The sequence below is a fragment of the Filobasidium floriforme genome (genome assembly GCF_021052385.1).
Source record: "Filobasidium floriforme strain CBS 6241 chromosome Unknown HD553scaffold_4, whole genome shotgun sequence".
NCBI classification, from domain to species: Eukaryota; Fungi; Basidiomycota; class Tremellomycetes; order Filobasidiales; family Filobasidiaceae; genus Filobasidium; species Filobasidium floriforme.
In genome coordinates this window covers 953,011-971,891 of record NW_025763625.1, presented here as the reverse complement: position 1 = coordinate 971,891, position 18,881 = coordinate 953,011, and the positions used below count along the sequence as shown (strand labels likewise).

Here is an 18,881-nt window from a genome sequence, read left to right as displayed (position 1 = left end):
GTCTTCAGAACGACTTCTTCTCAAAACTCCCTGTCCTCATCTTTGTCTTGCTCTCGTTTGGATATAAGGTGATTAGGAATCCTCTTGAATTTAATATGTCCGATGTCGGACTGTACTCTACCTATCGACGCCACTTCGAGCTTTGAGGGTGTCGCCATCCCTTCGATCATCTTGGAAAGTCGCTCGCACCACGAGATATCACGCTGACATTTCTGGCCGATCCTTGATCGACATCATCCGGTTTAGGCATGAAATACGTAAACGAAATGCTGATAGAATACCTCAGGTATCGTCGATACGGGTACAACTTCAACTCGTCTCAATCCCACCTGACCATCGCCCATCCCAAAGGCCCATCCTCTTCCTCAAAGATCACCTCCCCCTTGCCCTCCCCCTCTTCGCCATCCACATTCCCTCGACTGTCGCCCGCCCCGCTCTGTACCGCCCCAGCAGCGACGACTAACGGCATGAGATGTTCCGGCGTAGGGTGCGCCCGTCGATAATCTTCCCTCTTAAACAAGCTTTTCGAAGCTCGGCCGATGTCCCCGAGGGGAGAAGTAGCGGCCTGGAGGAATGCTGTGAGGAAAGGTTGACCGTACGTGGTCCCTCGTCCACCGAACGATCTGGCTTGGCCTGTTGTATATATCATTTATGGGTTTGTCGTAAGCTTCTTGAACGAGATCGACAGTTTGGCGCGGTCGCCAGACCGACTCACCTAGTTCTCTCAGATTATGTACCGCCTGACCCGTACAGACGACCCCCCATCCATCCCCCCTAAGTTTGCCCAAAACCTCGCCCAGCTTTTCCGCCGATTTCGGACTAGAATCACCCGGTAAAGAGATCTGAATCAGGGGAGGGATGAGGTCCAGCGTCTCTTTGGAAGGAGTGGGAGGTTTGGCGTGAGGGACGGGAGGTTGGGAGAAGGCGATCTTGAAGGGGACTATAAAGCGGGATCCAGTATAGAAGATATACATCGTGTTCACGGGTTTGTTAGCGGCGAATCGTTATAGATCAGGGATGGCTTTCACTTACCCCATAACCCATGATCCAACCCCCTGTCTACCGGCTTGACCTCCCAGCCTCCCGCCTCGAGAGCTCGCTTGACGACCTCGACCCCGCCGTCTGGTCCGGAGGAGTGGAAGGTCTGGGAATAATAGTGTGTCGGAAAGTTGTAGAAATCGTAGATGAGCGGGTTACCAGGGTTGTTGTTGACTATAGTCAATTTAATATCACGCAACGACAAAACAAAAGACAACAGCGAGAAACCATCGAAGACGGATCAGCCCGAGTTCGGTATTTAGCTACAGGCCGAGACAAGACACACATGCCGACGTACCTTCAATAATCTTCCCCTTCGTATCGTCTGACTCCCAATGCGCACTGACGCATACGAAACCTTTCTTCTTATCCACCTTCCCTTGTCCTATATCCCGCCTGATGAGCTGGCCAACTCTTCCCCAAGCTTGGTAAGGGCCGCTCTTCTCGGCGTACATGGAGGGTGGACCTCCGTGCGAGATAAAGTAGACGGGAGCTCGGGGCATGGTGATTGTCATTGGTGTTGTGGTGGTTCGGTCGTGAAAGAGGTAGGAGAGGACGAGTACTAATAGGGCGATGAGATAGGTAGGTCGGATGAGCCCGGTCACGGTTCTGGGCGTGGGTGTCGGTCGATCCAGCTTGGCGTTGATGATGAGATGCTACTTGAAAGCAAGAGGAAATGTAGGATACTGGACGACATGGTCGAGTGCACGAGTACCTGGTATATATAGCATATGACATTGGGATGTCGTGAGATTCATGGCTAATCAGATTACAGATCGCAAGGGTAATCGGCAAATGTAGTGATGATGCTGACTCATCAGAGATTTGTCTCGAGCTTACTCCACATGTTTCATGGCAACATCGTGTTCAATCATCGTCACAGGGGATCAGCGCGCGCCGGTTAAGATTTTTTGGGGTCGGATAAGGGTAGGATAAGAAGCGACGGTTAAGCATTTAGCTTAACGGGCTCTTATCCTACCCCCATGGATTTGGACGCGGGGGTCTTTTGCCTTCGTGGCGCCTGTCTGTAATATGATCAAGTCGATCATCACTTCTTACCCCTATTTCGCTGCAAGCCCGTATGCTAGTTGATAGTTAGTGGTACGATAAGACTACCATCATATTACCGTTCCAGATGTCGGTATCCGCCTTTCCAACTCCTCCCGATTACTCCAGCCGCAGTATCGCTATGCTTGAGGCCCAGGTGGTGAGCGAATTATCAGTCCCTTAACCGACTCTTATCCTTGCTCCTCAACAGCCCCTCAACAGACTAGGACTCTGCCTATGCAGCCACTGTTCCCGCCGAGGCAGGGTTATTACTGGAAGAAAATATCTGGCTCATATCCGGCGCTTAGCAGGAGAGGCAGAAGAGCGGCAGTACCTACTTAATGAAATACAGAACAGCCAACTCCCCCCCGCCGTACCACCTGATCTCGACATCCCCTCCTCACCAACTCAGCCCTATCACCCCCCTACTGAACCACTTGGTGGTACGTTAAGCCCCTCGCAATACGGCCCTTTTGATACCCCCTTTGATGGTATTTCGCTGGACGATCCCGGCCACCTTAATCAATCACCGACATCCGAAAACGACCCACAACGCACCCTTAACCCTCCAGATAACCCCCCCGATCTGCCCCCCCCTGAGCCAGCTCTACCTTATATCCCCGAGCTCCATGATTACCTGGACGATTGGCCCTACGACATACCTTCGGTCTTAGTCAATCCTTGGGATACCGAGCCCTTGTCGGACTACATAGGCCTCGACCAAGTCCAGGACAGCACAACCTTCATGGAACGCTTGATTTACACCTACGCTATTCTCATCGAAGCTGCGGGCGCAGCCAGAACCCTAATTCACTTCTTTCTCAGGGGGGCCCTTAACCTGGTCGATAGCACCCGGTTAATGGTCAACAGTGATGCACCCTCCCTACTCAGCGACTCGCCGGCACAAACCCTTCGGACTGTTCATCGGAAAACCGGCACCTATGTGCCCAATATCGTACACCCTGTGTGTCCGAATATGCTCTGCCATGAGGTTCTGTACGACGTCACATCACCAGTTTCATATTCAGCCGTTGGCTCAGCCCGACTACCGGCCAACCTGCCTCTTAACTGCCCCGCATGTGGCCAGGTAATGGACGGAGAGAAAGGCAACGTCCCCCTGGACTTTTCACGTATACCCTTACGCTATCAGCTTGAACGAGTTCTGGCTCATCCAGGTATGGAAGACCTAGCGTTTAACTGGCAGGATAGGCGTCAGTTAGCAGTCCGCTGGGACGAGGCCACTTGTCCCGCCGAGTCGATCTTGCATGACCAATGGGATGGTGAAGTACTTGAGCGAATCCTAGGACCGGACGGTAACCCACTCTTACACGACCCCCCTAGGCCTGGAGATGTCCCCGTTATCTACTTGAATCTCTACCTGGATTGGGTCAACCGTTCATCATCGATGATGTCGACGCCGTACTCTGTTGGACATATCTCACTCCAAATCGTCAATTTCCCGCAAGGTTTGAGGTCAGTTCAGAGTATGATAATGCCTATTGGCATTATTCCCGGTATGTATCTTTGCGCTCATTGCAACTTGTTCGATCTGCCAACATAAAATTTCTAACTGGCCCTTATCTTGCTGTCTATAGGTCTGCGAGAGCCCCGACACGTCAATTACCATAAATTCCTTATGCCGCTGGTAATGGAGTTACGCCAGGCTTGGTTTCAGCCAGTCTCGATTCGGACTCCCAAGTTTCCTAACGGACGGTTATGTCACCTTGCACTGGCCGCCGTGTGCGCCGATAGGCCTGCTGCTATCGGCCTGATAGGAGCTTCGTCACAAGCTCGTAAATCTGATGTGTGCACTCGCTGCCATGCCACACACGATCGTCTGGCCTTTACACAGGGTAAGTCTGACCAGACAGGGGTAGGATAGTTGTTGGATAATTTTAACGGCATGGACCTTAGATTTTCCCCTTCGCGATTCGCATCATCACTGCCAGGGTATCTTATTCGGAGAAGAAGCCGGCTTATCTGCCATACGACAGGCCCGTCAAGAGCACAATAACGAGCAGGCTGCTCTTTCCAACCAAGCCGAGGCTAAACGAAACGACTGGGCTCAGTTACCCCGAACTACTAGGGGACCCAAACCACCCCCTTATCGGCCCATCAAATTCACTTCAACCATGGCTAAAGAGGCCCTCAATCGGTCCCCTTATGCGGATGTTAAGGGTCACCTATCGGCCCTTATGTTGCTGCCGTATTTCGACAAGTTCAGGTGTACCGTCTTCGATGCCATGCATAACCTGCTTCAAGGCAACGACAAAACCTACCTCTGGAAGTGCCTTTGTGTGGGCAAATACGGGACCGTTAACGAGCCGGACAACGACGACGACTCTGAAGTCGATTCGACTGACGGGGAGCTATTCCCTCAGCCCATCGTCAGGCCGACATTTAACCCACCCTTATCGAGCACCATAGCACCTGCATTATCCCCCGCTGTTCTGGACGACTCAATGACCCTGGAGGAGGCCATGGCTGCATCGCAGGCATCCGCTGAACCGTCGACCTCCATGGCGCCTCCCAGACCACCCTCTAACCCACCCTTATCACGTCCGACAAGGGTCAACCCAACCAGACGGGCAAAAGAGGTCTTGAAGCCGGTCTTTACCCCTGCAAACCTTGTCGCCATAAGTAAAGCCATTCGTCAGGTATGGGATCCTTAATGGCGCCTTGTCTCGTCATACAAGAGGCTGATAAGCGTACGTGACAAGGTGGTGCTTCCTACAGGCATATATGAAGCAATCCCCTCAGGCTTCCTTGACATCAAGGGCGGAACCAAGACGTCTGCCCAGTGGAGAACCTGGACGGAGGTTTATGTGCCCCTTATCTGGCCAGATATCTGGCAGATGAACAGAAACTAGTGTTGGCATGGAGTGAACGCGTTCACCAAACGCCTTGCAAACGTCTCGAACGTCTCCAAAAAATCACTGAACGCCAACGCCAAAATGAACGTCTTAGACGTTCGTGGCGTTGGCGTTCGAACGTCTTAGACGTTTGAGGCGTTTGACGTTTGAACGTGATCAAGTTTCATCGAATATCTATACTAGAATACACTACAATTGTCCTTATTGTCCGTACCGATCAATCGTCGTCGTCGTCCTCGTCGTCAGAGTCGTGGTCGATCACCACCACCGGCTCGATCGGTCGAGACGAGCTAGCCGCAGCGTTCGAGCTCGAGGCTGACCTCGAGCCCGCAGGCCGGGGTACCGGTGTAGACGTTTTAGACGTTTGAACGCCAAACGTCTCGACAAACGCCTTGTCGTTGACGACTCCCCTCTTCACCCAGTCACCAACAAGCATAGACTCTCGTACGGTTGATGGATTCAACCGTGTACGTCTGCTTGAGACGAGTAGGCCTGCCTTGGAGAAGACCCGTTCGACGTCGACGGAGGTGGCTATGTAACGAAGTAAAGAAGTTCGAGACGTTCAGACGTTCAAACGTCTAAGATACGCAACTCACCAGGGGTTCCCAACACATCAAACGCCATCTGCTTCAGCCCATTCAACGACGACTGGTGACTCCACCACAACAGGGCCTGGCCTCGGAACGGTGCGACCGTGACGTCAGTCGCAGATGCGTTGACGAACGTGTCGAACGCGTCCTCTTGACTCTTAGACGCCTGCTGCGTTCCTTGGGCCAGAACCTCATCGAGCTCGTCGTTGATCTGCGATGTGATAGACAAGCGTTGTGTATATCAGTAAGAAGCAAGCAAACGTCTCGAACGTCAAGAGTAGAGTAGATCGAGAGGGACAGACCATCGCGTTGACAACCACCTCGTTGTCGACCTCAGCCACTCGGTAGTGGTCCTTCCACATCTCCTTCCCGATACGCAAGGCCTCGCTGATCCACTCGGCAGGCCACTCCTTGCGACGCATGTATGCGACTCGGTAACCAGGATGGAGGACTGATGAAGTCGAAGACGTTTGGGTAAGCCAACGCATCCGAACGTCTCAAACGCCTTGATATACAACACAACTTACGGAGTGCGATGCGGTACAAGACGCTCTCGTCCGTCTTGCTGTAGTACTTGTCAAGTACTGCCTGTCCCCTCTTCACCCCGTACTTGACGGCCTTGTTGATCGAGGGGTGATCCCTGATCTGATCGAACTTGGTCGTAAGGGCGTCCATTACGGGGATGACGCCAGCGATCGAGGTGTAGTCGATGTTGACGTCAGTCGAGGTCGAGAACCTCGTCGTGGCAGCACTGACGATCTATTGCATGTTGTTGGCAAATCACAGGTGAAGATTGACGTAAACGTTCGAGACGTTCAGACGTTCAAACGCCATCAAGAAGCACTTACCCCGAGCGCCGGTTTCAACGACGTCAGAAGCTCGAAGTCCGGTCCGTCTAGCTTCTCCTCCTTCTTGATCTCGTTCTTGGGGAGGTTGGAGTAGAGGGAACGGCTGTAGTAGAGGTTGTTAGCCTAGCAAACGTCTCGAACGCGTTCGAACGCCTTACATCACGAGCTTCGCGTCCAAGGCGCCCTTGATGCACGACAACGTCGAGTTCCATCGGGTCTTGACGTCGACGGGAACGTTGTAGGCCTTCGACTCGATCTTCCCGTTCTCGATCAAGTCGGCACAGACTGCGTCCCAAACTCGTCGGTAAGCCGAACGATGTTTGAGACGTTTCGCCAGGAGACGGAGCTAAAGACGTTCGAACGTGTAAGCCGTTTGAACGTCTCGAACGTCTGGGATACTTCGATCTTACTAACCTTGAATAAGGCGTCTCGGGCCTTCTCCTGCTGACCGACGACCTGCTTGACGTCTTTGACGACTTGCGTCTGACCCTCTTGGGTCTCCGGGACGAGGGGGACGAGGGGGACGTCTAGAGAGTCAAGAACCTCTTGATCGTCTTCCAAGTCTTCGACATCGGGAACGATGTTCCCGTCCTCGTCGAACGGTTCCTCCGGGTAGACGTCTTCGTCGTCGTCGGCCTTCTCTTCCACCTCCTCCTCTTCATCCCACTTGAGTCCGGTAGCCCCTTCTATGATAGCCTGTAGTAGCATATTTGAGGAAGATCAGTAGACGTTTAGACGTTCGAACGTCTCGAACGCGTTCAAACTTACCCCCGAAATCAAGTTCAAGACATGAGCGAAACACCGGACTCGACCCTTGTCCGAGTAGAATCGCTTCCACTCCTGCTCCCCCACGGCCTCGATCATCGAGTCGTTGACACTGGCGTTGTCGCAGACGATCGAGAGCACCCGGTCCCGAATTCCCCAAGTGTTACGGCGGAAGTCGCTAATCGAGCTAGGTCCTAAGTCGTAAGGCGTAGGGTGCTTATAGGTGAATCGCAGGTAGTTGGGAGAATGTCGCAAGTCCGCTTAGATGAAGCGGGTTCGGGTGCGGGATACGAATCCAGAGATGTATGGATAAGGAAGGTGATCACTCGGTGTGAGGTACTGGATTCGGTCTAAGGTAAAACGATGAAGCGTAGATACTTAGCGACGTCCTTGAGTTGTAACCTCTCCGCAACACGTCTTGAAGATGTTGTAACAAGTCAGATAGGCGTGTATTGAATGTGATATCGGAACTTGACCTCTAACTATTACAGAGCGTCCTCTATCGAATTCGGTCAAGTTCCTCTAGCTATTTATACGGAGACGAGTACGGAGACGAGGCTGGCGAACACTGAAAAGACCCAAGAGAAAAGAATGGCGAGAGATGGCGAAACTGGAAGAACGAGATGGCGAACAGACGAATCCTGTCGAGAGCAGCCGGATTCGGTAGAGGAGGCGAGTTTGAGTTCTCATTTGTCCCTAGGTACGTCGAGTGAGGTTGTCGAGGTCCTGAGTAGAGTGTCGTGTACCTCTAGGTCCCTGTACCTGTTTGTGATATGTGTCGGGAAGGTTTGTTGTTTCGGTGAATGGTGAAGGCGAATGGTAGGGGCGACCGAATCTGCTCCGAGGGAATCGGATTCGCCTCGTCGAGCCGGACTTAGGTGTATGCTGATGTCCGTAGATCGAGCCTGTGTGTCGGTAGTCGACTCACGTGATGATCCCGTAACAGTATATCCCCCTCCGGAATGGCGCGCCCCGAGCCATCGTGTTTCAAGTATTGATCGCATCAATTTGTTTGATGATTGTCTACGACGCGTTTGTTTTGATTTGATGGCGACCGAATTTTCCATTTCGCTAAGGCCCATCGACTCGCGTCGAGTGGGGGGTATAAGCCGGATCCGTTTCGATTGAAGCGAATTGTGCACTTCCTTTCTCGAAGATACTCAACGATGCCGTCTCCTGACGTATCTCCTAAGATTGAAGAACGCTCGACTCCTTCTCGAGCCTCGACCGTAAATCCAGGAGACTCGGCTTCTCGTTCGTGCGATTCGAGTCGATTCGGTTCCTTTGCGTAAACTGATCCAATTCCGCTTTGTGTGTAGAAGTCAACCAAGTCTTTTCCGGAGGAATTTTTGATTTCGAAGAACTCCGCAATATGGACGACACGGACGAGGTCGACCAGAACCTGGCCTCGAATATAAGGGGGCTGTCGGTGACCCGATCGGGGTTGGACGGTAAGCAGATTCGGTTCCGAAAGGCGGTTTCGTTTCGCTGAACTTGTTGGGTTCTTCGCAGGTGGTGAACCGGCTCGTCGGGAAGGGCTCTACGGGGAAGCTCGTAGGCCGACTGGACGCCCGATATCGGGCGAGGACGTTGCCATGACCGGGCAACCTTTAGACTCGGTCGACGAGGAACCGGTTGCGGGGCCGAGTGCGGGTGAGTAAAGCGAATCTGCTTGGATTCTGAATCGATAATTCGTAACCTGATACTATGTCTATTCTTGCTTGATTGTAGCTGTCGTGTCGCCGCCCAGGACTCCTCGAGGGAGGTCGATTCAGCGGAGTCGACAAGGCCGACACAGCGCGAGGTCGAGTCGAGGGAGAGGAGCCGCATCGGCGGGTGCGAGGGTCGATGTCGAGAACATCGATTTGGGGGGTGCTCTCGTGCGCCAACGGTCGGTGAGCCCGGAACCCGGTAAGCGTTTTTGTTTGGTTTCTACCGGATCCGGCTCGACGAAGCTAATTTGGATAATCGCGTTCCAGCTCGGCCCATCGACTTCGAGGGCGTACAGCCGACTCGGCGAACGGGTGCAGCGCCTGCCAACTTCTTTGACGACCTGTCGGAGAAGAAGAAGAAGAAGAAGAAGGTGGTGACGTCCGAGGATGAAGATTCGGACTACCACGACAGCGGTGTACCGGGTGAGTCGCCCGACGCGTCTCCAGGGTCAGCGTACGAACGGCAGATCGAGAGTCGCTATCAAAGAGCGTTCGGGACTCCTGAATTTGCTGGTTCGTACTCGGTACCCGTCGGTCGAACTCGTTTCGCTGAACCAGATTTGCTTGATTTTAGCCGAAAGCGAGGGGGCCGACTCGATCATCGACATTGGGGATGAGAGCGTGATCAACATCGGCACGGTCGGCACTGAGGGAGACGAGTTGGCGTCGACGCCTGAGCCCGAGTGGTGGGATAGTGAGTAATATTCGTATTGTTTAAGCGAAATCGTTTGCTTCGAGCTAATCCGCTTTGTAGCCCACGCTGGTATCGTCAACGCTACCGACCAAGAGATCATCGATCACGAGGCGAGGCCCGGCGAGCCTCCTTTCTCGACTCGAATTGGGACGGCCAGCGAGGTGAAGACCAGGAGGACGGTGGTAAGCTCGTTTCGCTTGCGTTTAAGCGGATTCGGCTAAATCTTGTTCGTTTCGGTAGTTGCAATCACGTCGCCTAGCTCGCGCCCAAGCCAAGGAGGGTACCGTGAACGACCCTAAGTGCGAGGACTGCGAGGGCCTCGGGGACGAGGGGTTGAGTTGGGGATGTATCTCCAAAAGGTCTGGGACCTTGAAGGGTTGTGCGGAGTGCACTGGTCGGCGAAACAAGTGTTCGCTTGCCGGACAGCCGATTCCGGAACCTCCCGGCCGAGAACCCAGCCCCGACACCGCGGCTGCTGCGAATGCAGCACAACCGACTACTCCTCCGGCGACGAGTAGTCTGCTTCCTCGAGCTCGATGGGAAGCGCAGATGGTGAGTCGAATTTGTTTCAACGAACCGAATCTGTTTTAACGCAACCGAATTTGGCAGCAATCGGCCAGAGACCGTATTCAGGTCTACGCCGACATGCTCGAAGATGCGGGCATCAAAAAGGGTCTCTCGAAGGCCTTGGAGGACCTCGACAAGGTCCGGGAGGCGATCGCGGCGGAAGGTGACGCGGCCTTCAAGAGGGTTATCAACCCGTTGCCGGCGCCCACGCCCAAGAAGAGGAAGACCGGAGTCGTGTCGACTCCGAAGGATTCGAAGAAGTCGGGGGGTAAGTCGACTCCGAAGGGTAAGGGGAAGCAGAAGGAAGCGGATCCGGACGAGGACGAGGAAGAGAATGATGGTCGCCCCCCGAAGCGAGCCAAGAAGGATTGAAGCGGTTCCGCTTCGTCTATAATTTGTTTTTTGGGTTTTGTATTTTCTTTCAATCCGAGTCGTTTGATACGATGAATCCTATGCGAGCGAGAAGTCCGAGACGAGATCCAGAAGAGTTCAGAACATATGTTTATCCGTATCTCGGTCCAGCCGGGATCGGTTCAATGAAGTGGATTCGGGAAAGTTACGCTTCCCAACCCGGAGGCTTTGGCTTAGTCGGGAACCGAACGTGGAACTCCTCTTGTGCCTCTGCTGTGTTGTTGAGATCTTCGAGGGGTACCCAATCTTGTCCTTCAGGTCCCGAATAGCCTTTCCATTTGATTAAGTACGCGAATTGGCGTCTCCTGATCCTGCTGTCGATAATCTCTTCGACCTCATACTCGTCATCGTGAGGAGATTCGACAATTGGTCCAGGAGTCTGTACTCGTCCACCAAATGGGTTCTCGTAATGTGGTTCCAACATGTCGATGTGGAAGACGTCGTGAACCTTGAGTGTGGCCGGCAAGCGGATCCGGTACGCATGGGACGAAATTGCTTCCATAATTTCGTAGGGACCGTATCGCTTGTGATCCAGCTTCTTGGTAGGTCGCTTGGTCGCGATGTATTTTGATGAAACATAGACCTTCGATCCCACGGTGAATTCGGGAGGGTTTTGGTGTTTCTGGTCGAAATACTGGGCAGCTCTTTCGTTAGCTGCAGTCATCTGTACTCGCATCTGTTCCCAAACTTCTTTCATATCCCTAGCTTCGATCCTTGCGACGAGAGATTCAGCCCTGTGTTTGTCGAGACTGACGTCGAATCGTGGTTCGTAGCCAAAGGTTGCCATGAAAGGAGAAATACCGGTAGCGCTATGCTTCGCGTTGTTGCAAACGAATTCGGCTAAGGGAAGCAGATTCGCCCAGTTATCTTGGTGATAACTGCTATAGTGCCGAAGGAATCCCTCGAGAGACTGGTTGACCCGTTCAGTGGCTCCGTCACTCTGAGGGTGGTAGGCTGTAGTCAGGTCGCTCGAGATATCAAGGAGCGCGGTAAATTCTTTCCAGAATTTCGAAGTGAATTTGCTTCCCCGACCCGAAACGATCCTGTCGGGTAACCCATACTGCGTAAAGACCTCTTTGAGGAAGATCTTGGCTAAGTCCTTAGCTGTAGAGGTTGTCGTAGTAGGGACAAACTTGACTGGCTTGGTGAATCGGTCGGTGATTACCAGTATCGAGTTGAATCCTTCCGAATTTGGTAGTTCTTCCACGTGATCCATGGAAAGATCCGAATTCGGTTTAAACGGAACCGAAAGTGACTTCAATAAGCCATAAGGCTTGTGTCGATTGGTACGATCTCGCTGGCACACCTCGCAAGATGCGACGTAAACCTTCACGAAGCTGCTCAAATCGTTCCAGTAGTAATCCCTTGAGATAAGTTCGATAGTTCGTTCTCTCCCGGGATGTCCAGCCAGCGAAGCATCGTGTCGTGCCTTTAGTACCAAGAGCTTGATCTCCTCGCAGTCAGGGACGTAGATAGCGTCCTTGTACTTGAGGATACCGTTCTTGGTCCAGGACCAGATTTGTTCGTCTGAAGCGGTTTCGCTTCCGGTAACCAGATCTGTTTCGCCCTGTTTCCAGATTGCTCTGAATGCCGTGGAAGCGAATTCATCAGTCAGCGCGATTGTCTTTACCTTGCTGATGATGCGGTCGATGAGATCTCCATCTCCCCCTTTTTCTGGATTCGCTTCCATCTCGCGGATATACTCGTTCATCGCGGCCAGATCCTGTTCCTCCGCTCTACGGTAGAGTTCAGAATCCCTGATGTTGTCGAGCCACAAGGTTTTGGGCAAGAGCGTGGTGAAGTTGGGCTGATTGTGTTCGAAAGAGTTAATACCTCCCCTACCTGGGTGGTAATCCGGTCGTCGTGTAAGCGAATCCGGTTTACCTCCCTTGGTTCCGGGTCGGTACCGAATCGAGAAGTTGAAATCCGCCAATGTTTCAGCCCATCGAATCTGTCGGCGATTAAGCTGCTTGTTGGTGGCGAAATACTCGAGGTTCTTGTGGTCGGTGAGGATTTCGATTGGTTTCGCCATCCCAAGCAGAATCGGCTTCCAGTGATTGAACCCTTCAACGATCGCAAGTAACTCTTTGTCGTGGACAGTATAATTGATTTCTGCCGGGTTCAACTTCCTTGAAAAGAATCCCACCGGGTGCAACTGTTCGTCCTTGTAGCGTTGGCTAAGGACGGCAGCGATGGCGTAGTCCGATGCATCCGTTTCAAGATAGCAGGTTTCGTCCGAATCTGCTTGAATTAAAACGGGTTCGCTTGCGAAGGACGAAAGTAGTGTAGCAAACGCGCCATCCTGCTTCTCGTCCCAGATCCACGGCTCGGACTTCTTGGTTAACTTCACAAGCGGAAGTGTTAACCCAGCGTATCCTTTGATAAATCGTCGGTAATAGTTGGTAAATCCAAGAAATCGTTGAATTTCCTTGATGCACGTCGGTTTGGGCCAAGTTCGGATGCATTCCAATTTGTCTTGAGCCATAGCGATTTGCCCATCCTTGATGATGTAGCCGAGGAACTCGATTGAAGACTTGAAGAACTCGCATTTCTTCGGCTTCAAATAAAGCGAAAAGGAGCGGATCCGGTTAAAAACCTCCTTGATGAGCCGAATATGTTCCTCCCTCGTTTCCGTATACACCAGAATGTCGTCGATGTATACAGTAACACCTTGGTCCAGTAGGGGATTGAACACATCGTTCATGAAGAATTGGAAACTGGCTCCCGCGTTGGTCATGCCTTCTCGCATGACTCGAGACTTGAATGACCCATAGCGAGTTAGGATTGTGGTCCAATCCTCGTCTTCTTCCCGCATTCGAAGTAACTGATATGAAGTTGGCATATCGAATTTGGAGAAGAAGCGAGCTCTGCTAACTCGTTCTAAGGTGGTATTGATCTTCGGAAGCGGATACGCGTTCTTCTTTGTAGCATTATTCAATGCTCGGAAGTCGGTAACCATCCTGAATTCTCCAGGAGTCTTCTTTGGTACGAGGAAGACCGGGGAACCGAACCAATGCGAACTCGGTTCAATGTGCCCAATCCGCCTCGATTCGTCTATCCAATTCTTGAGCCACTTGTCTGCCGCGGCAGAGAGCGGGTAAGGCTTGAGTCGTTTCAACTCCACGTTTGGTAGCAGTTCCACAACGTGATCGTACGACCTGTGGGGAGGAAGGCTGGTGTAATCGCTCTTCCTGAATACGTCTAAGTAATCATGAAACTCAACTGGAATCACTTGACGCATCTCTTCCGATGCGATGTCGTAATCCTCTTCGTCGTCGTGTTCCAGACCCAATTCCCGTAGCGCTCGAGGATCGACATCTGTGTCGACAACTTCCGGGTCCTGTCTTCGGAGGAACCGGTTTCGCTCCAAATATTCCAGATTCGTTCCCTTGAGAGGCGAATCCGGCTTGATCAAACTGATCTCGCAAGTGTCCCAATCCGTGATGGTACGAAGACCCTTGACGAATGGGACTCCCAGGATGATATCCGGGGCCGCAATTTCCGCAATGTCGAAGTCGAGGGAATAGGGACCAATATGTCCACCGACATAGAAAATCAGACTCACGTAATGAGTGATCTCTCCCCGCTGATTCGGGTTAGGTTGGTTATCAACCAACCGGAGTCGCTTCGGCTGATCATAAGGGATCGCCTCAACGTGTTGGAGTACCTCCGCAGAGGGACGAATGAAATTACAGCTGGCTCCACTGTCGATCAGGGCATCGGTCGTGAAAGAAGATGCTCCTGCATGGAAGTCCACCGTAATCAGAGGGTCTTGCCCCTGGAAGCGAAACTTGATCCATTCGGTTCGATTCGCTTTGTTTGCCCAGGTGGGAGCCGGAACTGCTTCGATTGTCGCATTTCTAGCTCGTTCGACATTAGGAGTACTTCCTCCATTCCTGCCGGCAAGAACAGGACAGGCTGAAGCGTAGTGTCCGGCCTTCCCGCAATAAGTACAAAGGTCGAGGTCGCGGCGCCTCTTCCTTTCTTCATCGGTAATAGGACCTTTCTGGTAAGGAGTCGAACCTCTAGGTTTGACGACCTCCTTTTCGTAGGTTTTGGTCCGTTCGGTGACAACTCGCTCGGAGCGAACCGGATTCGGTTCCTTCCTGCTATCCTTGCGAGCGTTCCGCTTCTCGTCCTCTCGGTTGAGAACCCCATCGTCGTGAAGCCTATTGTCCGCGTCGACAGCCTCATTCCTGAACTCGTTGAAGTCTGCGAACTCCATCCGTTTGTTCAGGATACCGAGACGTTCCACCACCTTGGCCTTCAGTCCTTTCTTTGCTGCAGCGATAAGAGCTTCATCGTTAAAGCCACACAAGGGACTGTACTGGGTGAATTCGGAGAAGTACGACGAAGCGGATCCGGTTTGAACCAACTTGTCTAAAGCGGCTTGGGCTGCAGCTTTCTCGTTGGAGCCCCCGAAGTTATGCTTCAAGAACCTCTTGAAGGCATCGTAGTCGTGTAGGAAAAGGGGTTGGTCCGCTTCGTCCAACTGGAGATAAGACGAAACCGTTTTAAAAGCTCGTCCTCCAAGAAATCCGATAGCGAAATCGATCTTGGATCCTCCAGTGGGGTAGCGTCCAGGTAATTGTCGGAAGACCATGTTGAGTTTAACGATGAATTCGTCTAGCTCCTTGGCGTCTCCCTTGAACGTGGGTGGATCAGCCGGTTTCGGTTCCTTGGTCCGTTTGGCAAGCAGATCCGCTTCGTTCTCCCGAAGGGGAACGTCCCTCATAGGAGTATAGGGATCCCGGGACCGAGCTACCGAAGGTCGGTGAAGTTCTCTAGGGTCGATAGTAGTTCCCGCTAGAGATGGAGGGTTGGATGGGTAGATGTTGAACTGCCTTCGAGGAAGGGGAGCCGGAATCTCTTCTCGTGTAGCGAGTTCGTCTCTTTGTTTCCTGATTGTCTGCATGAGTTCCAAGATTTGTTCTTCGAGACGACCAATACGTTCAGAGTCCGTTTCCCTAGGAGCCGGATTCGTTTCGATTGAGCCGGTCCTGGCTCGGGAGAACCGCTGTTCTTCCTCTGGGGGCAGGTCGTGGTTTTCGGAATAGACTGACATTGTCCTAACCAGGTGCGATAATGAAGTTCCGATATGCTGTTACGGCGGAAGTCGCTAATCGAGCTAGGTCCTAAGTCGTAAGGCGTAGGGTGCTTATAGGTGAATCGCAGGTAGTTGGGAGAATGTCGCAAGTCCGCTTAGATGAAGCGGGTTCGGGTGCGGGATACGAATCCAGAGATGTATGGATAAGGAAGGTGATCACTCGGTGTGAGGTACTGGATTCGGTCTAAGGTAAAACGATGAAGCGTAGATACTTAGCGACGTCCTTGAGTTGTAACCTCTCCGCAACACGTCTTGAAGATGTTGTAACAAGTCAGATAGGCGTGTATTGAATGTGATATCGGAACTTGACCTCTAACTATTACAGAGCGTCCTCTATCGAATTCGGTCAAGTTCCTCTAGCTATTTATACGGAGACGAGTACGGAGACGAGGCTGGCGAACACTGAAAAGACCCAAGAGAAAAGAATGGCGAGAGATGGCGAAACTGGAAGAACGAGATGGCGAACAGACGAATCCTGTCGAGAGCAGCCGGATTCGGTAGAGGAGGCGAGTTTGAGTTCTCATTTGTCCCTAGGTACGTCGAGTGAGGTTGTCGAGGTCCTGAGTAGAGTGTCGTGTACCTCTAGGTCCCTGTACCTGTTTGTGATATGTGTCGGGAAGGTTTGTTGTTTCGGTGAATGGTGAAGGCGAATGGTAGGGGCGACCGAATCTGCTCCGAGGGAATCGGATTCGCCTCGTCGAGCCGGACTTAGGTGTATGCTGATGTCCGTAGATCGAGCCTGTGTGTCGGTAGTCGACTCACGTGATGATCCCGTAACACCAAGTCTTGACGCACTCGATGAGGTGGTCGCCAAGGTAGAGTCCGGTGTGACGTCCGGGCGCTCTGAACGCGTTCGAGACGTTTAGACGTTTAAACGTCAGTTGAAATCAAGCCGATATACAACACCACAGACTCACGCAATGAAGTCGAGCAGTATCGACTGAGGACGCACATCACCGGCGCCCTCTACTTCCGTCCAATGAGCTGTAACACCCATGAACGCATTCCCACCCCGATCGGTCCAACAGTCGGTAGCGAGGTGAAACACACCCTGATGGTGGTGTAGGATCCCTCGCAGGACCTTCTCGTTGATCTCAAAGACCTTGCTGAGGTCTTGAGCGACTTGACGTCGGTTGGGGAGAACCTTCTTCATCGCCGGGAAGGATGCGGTAAACATGTCCGAAAACTGAAGGCGTTTGAGACGTTTAGACGTTCGAACGTCAGTATAAGATTCGGATTTACGGAAGGCAATCAACTCACCCCGGGCTGTTCGACGACGGAGAAGGAGTGGTTGTTTTGAGCGATCCAGCATACGATCGCATGTCGAGTCTCGGCCTCTCGAGGCTCGACTGTTGGTGCTGGACCGAACAAGGTAGTTTGACGGAGACCACCTAACGTGTGCTTCTGCGGACACGTCTTCGGGTGGTCTGCCAGGCTACTACCAGTCCCTGCGGACTTCGCAGACTTAATCTTTTTATAATTGAGGCAATGGCTAAACAAGGATAGAAGTTTGTGTAAGTCAAGAGGTTCAAGAAGTTCACGTTCAAACGTCTCAAACGTCTTGATCGAAGAATGATAAAACAACTTACCGACAACGCCAGAACCACCAATGATGCTGACCATCCTTACCGTCAGCCTTCTTCTCCGCAGCCGTAGCCAATCGAGGTCGCTCGTAGTTGGCCCGGACGGTGCTGGCTGCACCGTTATCGATGAACAACCCGCACCAAGCGTCGAGATAGGCCTGGTGAGCGGCCTGCGAGGCGTCGTCGGCAGGACGACGTTCTTTAAGCTTAGGAGCTACGTGTAGTAGCGTAGAAGAGAAGTAGAAGAGAAGTAATCAAAGAGAAGTAAGCGTATGTTTGAAAAGTTAAAAGACGTTCAGACGTTCAGACGTTCGAACGTCTCAAACGCTTACCATTAGTCCCCTTAAGCGTACTCTTACGAGTCGATAGAACCTTAGGGTTCTTCTTCGACTTCTTACTTGGTGTTACTGTTGTTATAAGTGTATAAGAAGACGTTTACGACGTTTGAACTTCATCTCGAAGCACTTACCCTGCGTATCAGGTACCTCCTCGACCAACTCATCGTCATCGGACTCGACCTCGTTCCGTCGACGTTTATTCCCCTTCGTTCGCCATGTCGGAGACCCGTCAGCCTTCTTGGGGGGCTCGTAGGCGTCTTCGCTAGCGTCGGAGAGGGGGGAGGTGTCGTCTCGACGTCGACGTTCTTGTTCGGAAGTTTCACCTTCCGCGTCGACGTTCTCGGCGTTGCTAGCCGGTTTCTCTTGCTCCACGGGCCTCGCTTTAAGCGTGAGCTTGATCCGTGGGGTACGTGGGCTCGACATGCTATGTTTGAGACATTCTAGAACGTTTAACGATGAAACATAGTCGTCGTCTATCGATAAAGTAGATATTGACGATATTCGACTCGACTTCTCGACGTAGGGGGAACGCGCGTCAAAAAAAGTGCTTTCTCACGCGTTTTTTTGCCGTTTTTCGAGACGTATCTTTGCGTGTTTCATGTTACTGAACAGTTATTACAGTAAGATTATAGTAGACATCTGTAAACTATAGTACGGTCTGGCTGGTGTATCGTAAGGCGTTTGGTGGAGACGTTGGCGTTCAAACGTCTTCATGACTGCCAGAGCAAACGCCAACGCCAAAATGAACGTCTGAGACGTTTGAGGCGTTGGCGTTTGAACGTCTCAGACGTTCGAGACGTTGAAAATAAGGCGTTTGGCGTTGGCGTTCGAGACGTTCGGCCGAACGCGTGCCAACACTAACAGAAACATACCGCCTGGCCACCGAGATCATAACCCGGCTTTGACGGACAGCGAACTGCGGTGCTCCCTGCTCTTATCGGAGGTTAATGTGGTCGCATTGAGGCCCAATATCAGTCGAACACAGGTGGCCGTATTGCGGACTTTGATCCGGCAGTGGCAAGATCTCGTCTTCCTCCTACATCCAGGAATACAACGGACCCGTAACTGGCATCAAATCGCCCATATAGTGGACGACATACTGCTACATGGACCTGTGTATTCGACTTGGGTCTTTGCTGCAGAGCGCCTCGGCAAATTACTCAAGCAGATTAACACCAATGGTAAACAGATCGAAACTACCCTGTTACAGGCCCAATATCGGTCCGCTACGGCTGCTCTGCTCCATGCATTGTTAGTGGCCGGTGCAACAACTCCTGCGGAACGCTTAGCTGCCGCCAATCTGACCCG

General features: G+C 52.3%; 2 protein-coding genes across 2 annotated transcripts; both read right to left on the bottom strand.

Annotated features, from left to right (window-relative positions):
* Positions 1-256: 256 nt before the first annotated feature.
* Positions 257-1,791, bottom strand: HD553DRAFT_293157 (Extradiol ring-cleavage dioxygenase, class III enzyme, subunit B). The gene is made up of 4 exons (XM_046178424.1): positions 1,337-1,791; positions 1,033-1,212; positions 716-940; positions 257-633 (listed from the first exon to the last, which is right to left on the bottom strand). The coding sequence occupies exons 1-4, from the start codon at positions 1,551-1,553 to the stop codon at positions 320-322; spliced, it is 936 nt and encodes a 311-aa protein (XP_046038962.1). The 5' UTR covers positions 1,554-1,791; the 3' UTR covers positions 257-319.
* A 5,325-nt stretch (positions 1,792-7,116) lies between these two features.
* On the bottom strand, positions 7,117-7,302 carry HD553DRAFT_268531 (uncharacterized protein; the record flags this gene model as incomplete). Its single annotated transcript, XM_046177584.1, has 1 exon — positions 7,117-7,302. A coding segment is annotated over one exon (186 nt), but the record flags the coding sequence as incomplete, so codon positions are not given.
* Positions 7,303-18,881: the final 11,579 nt, after the last annotated feature.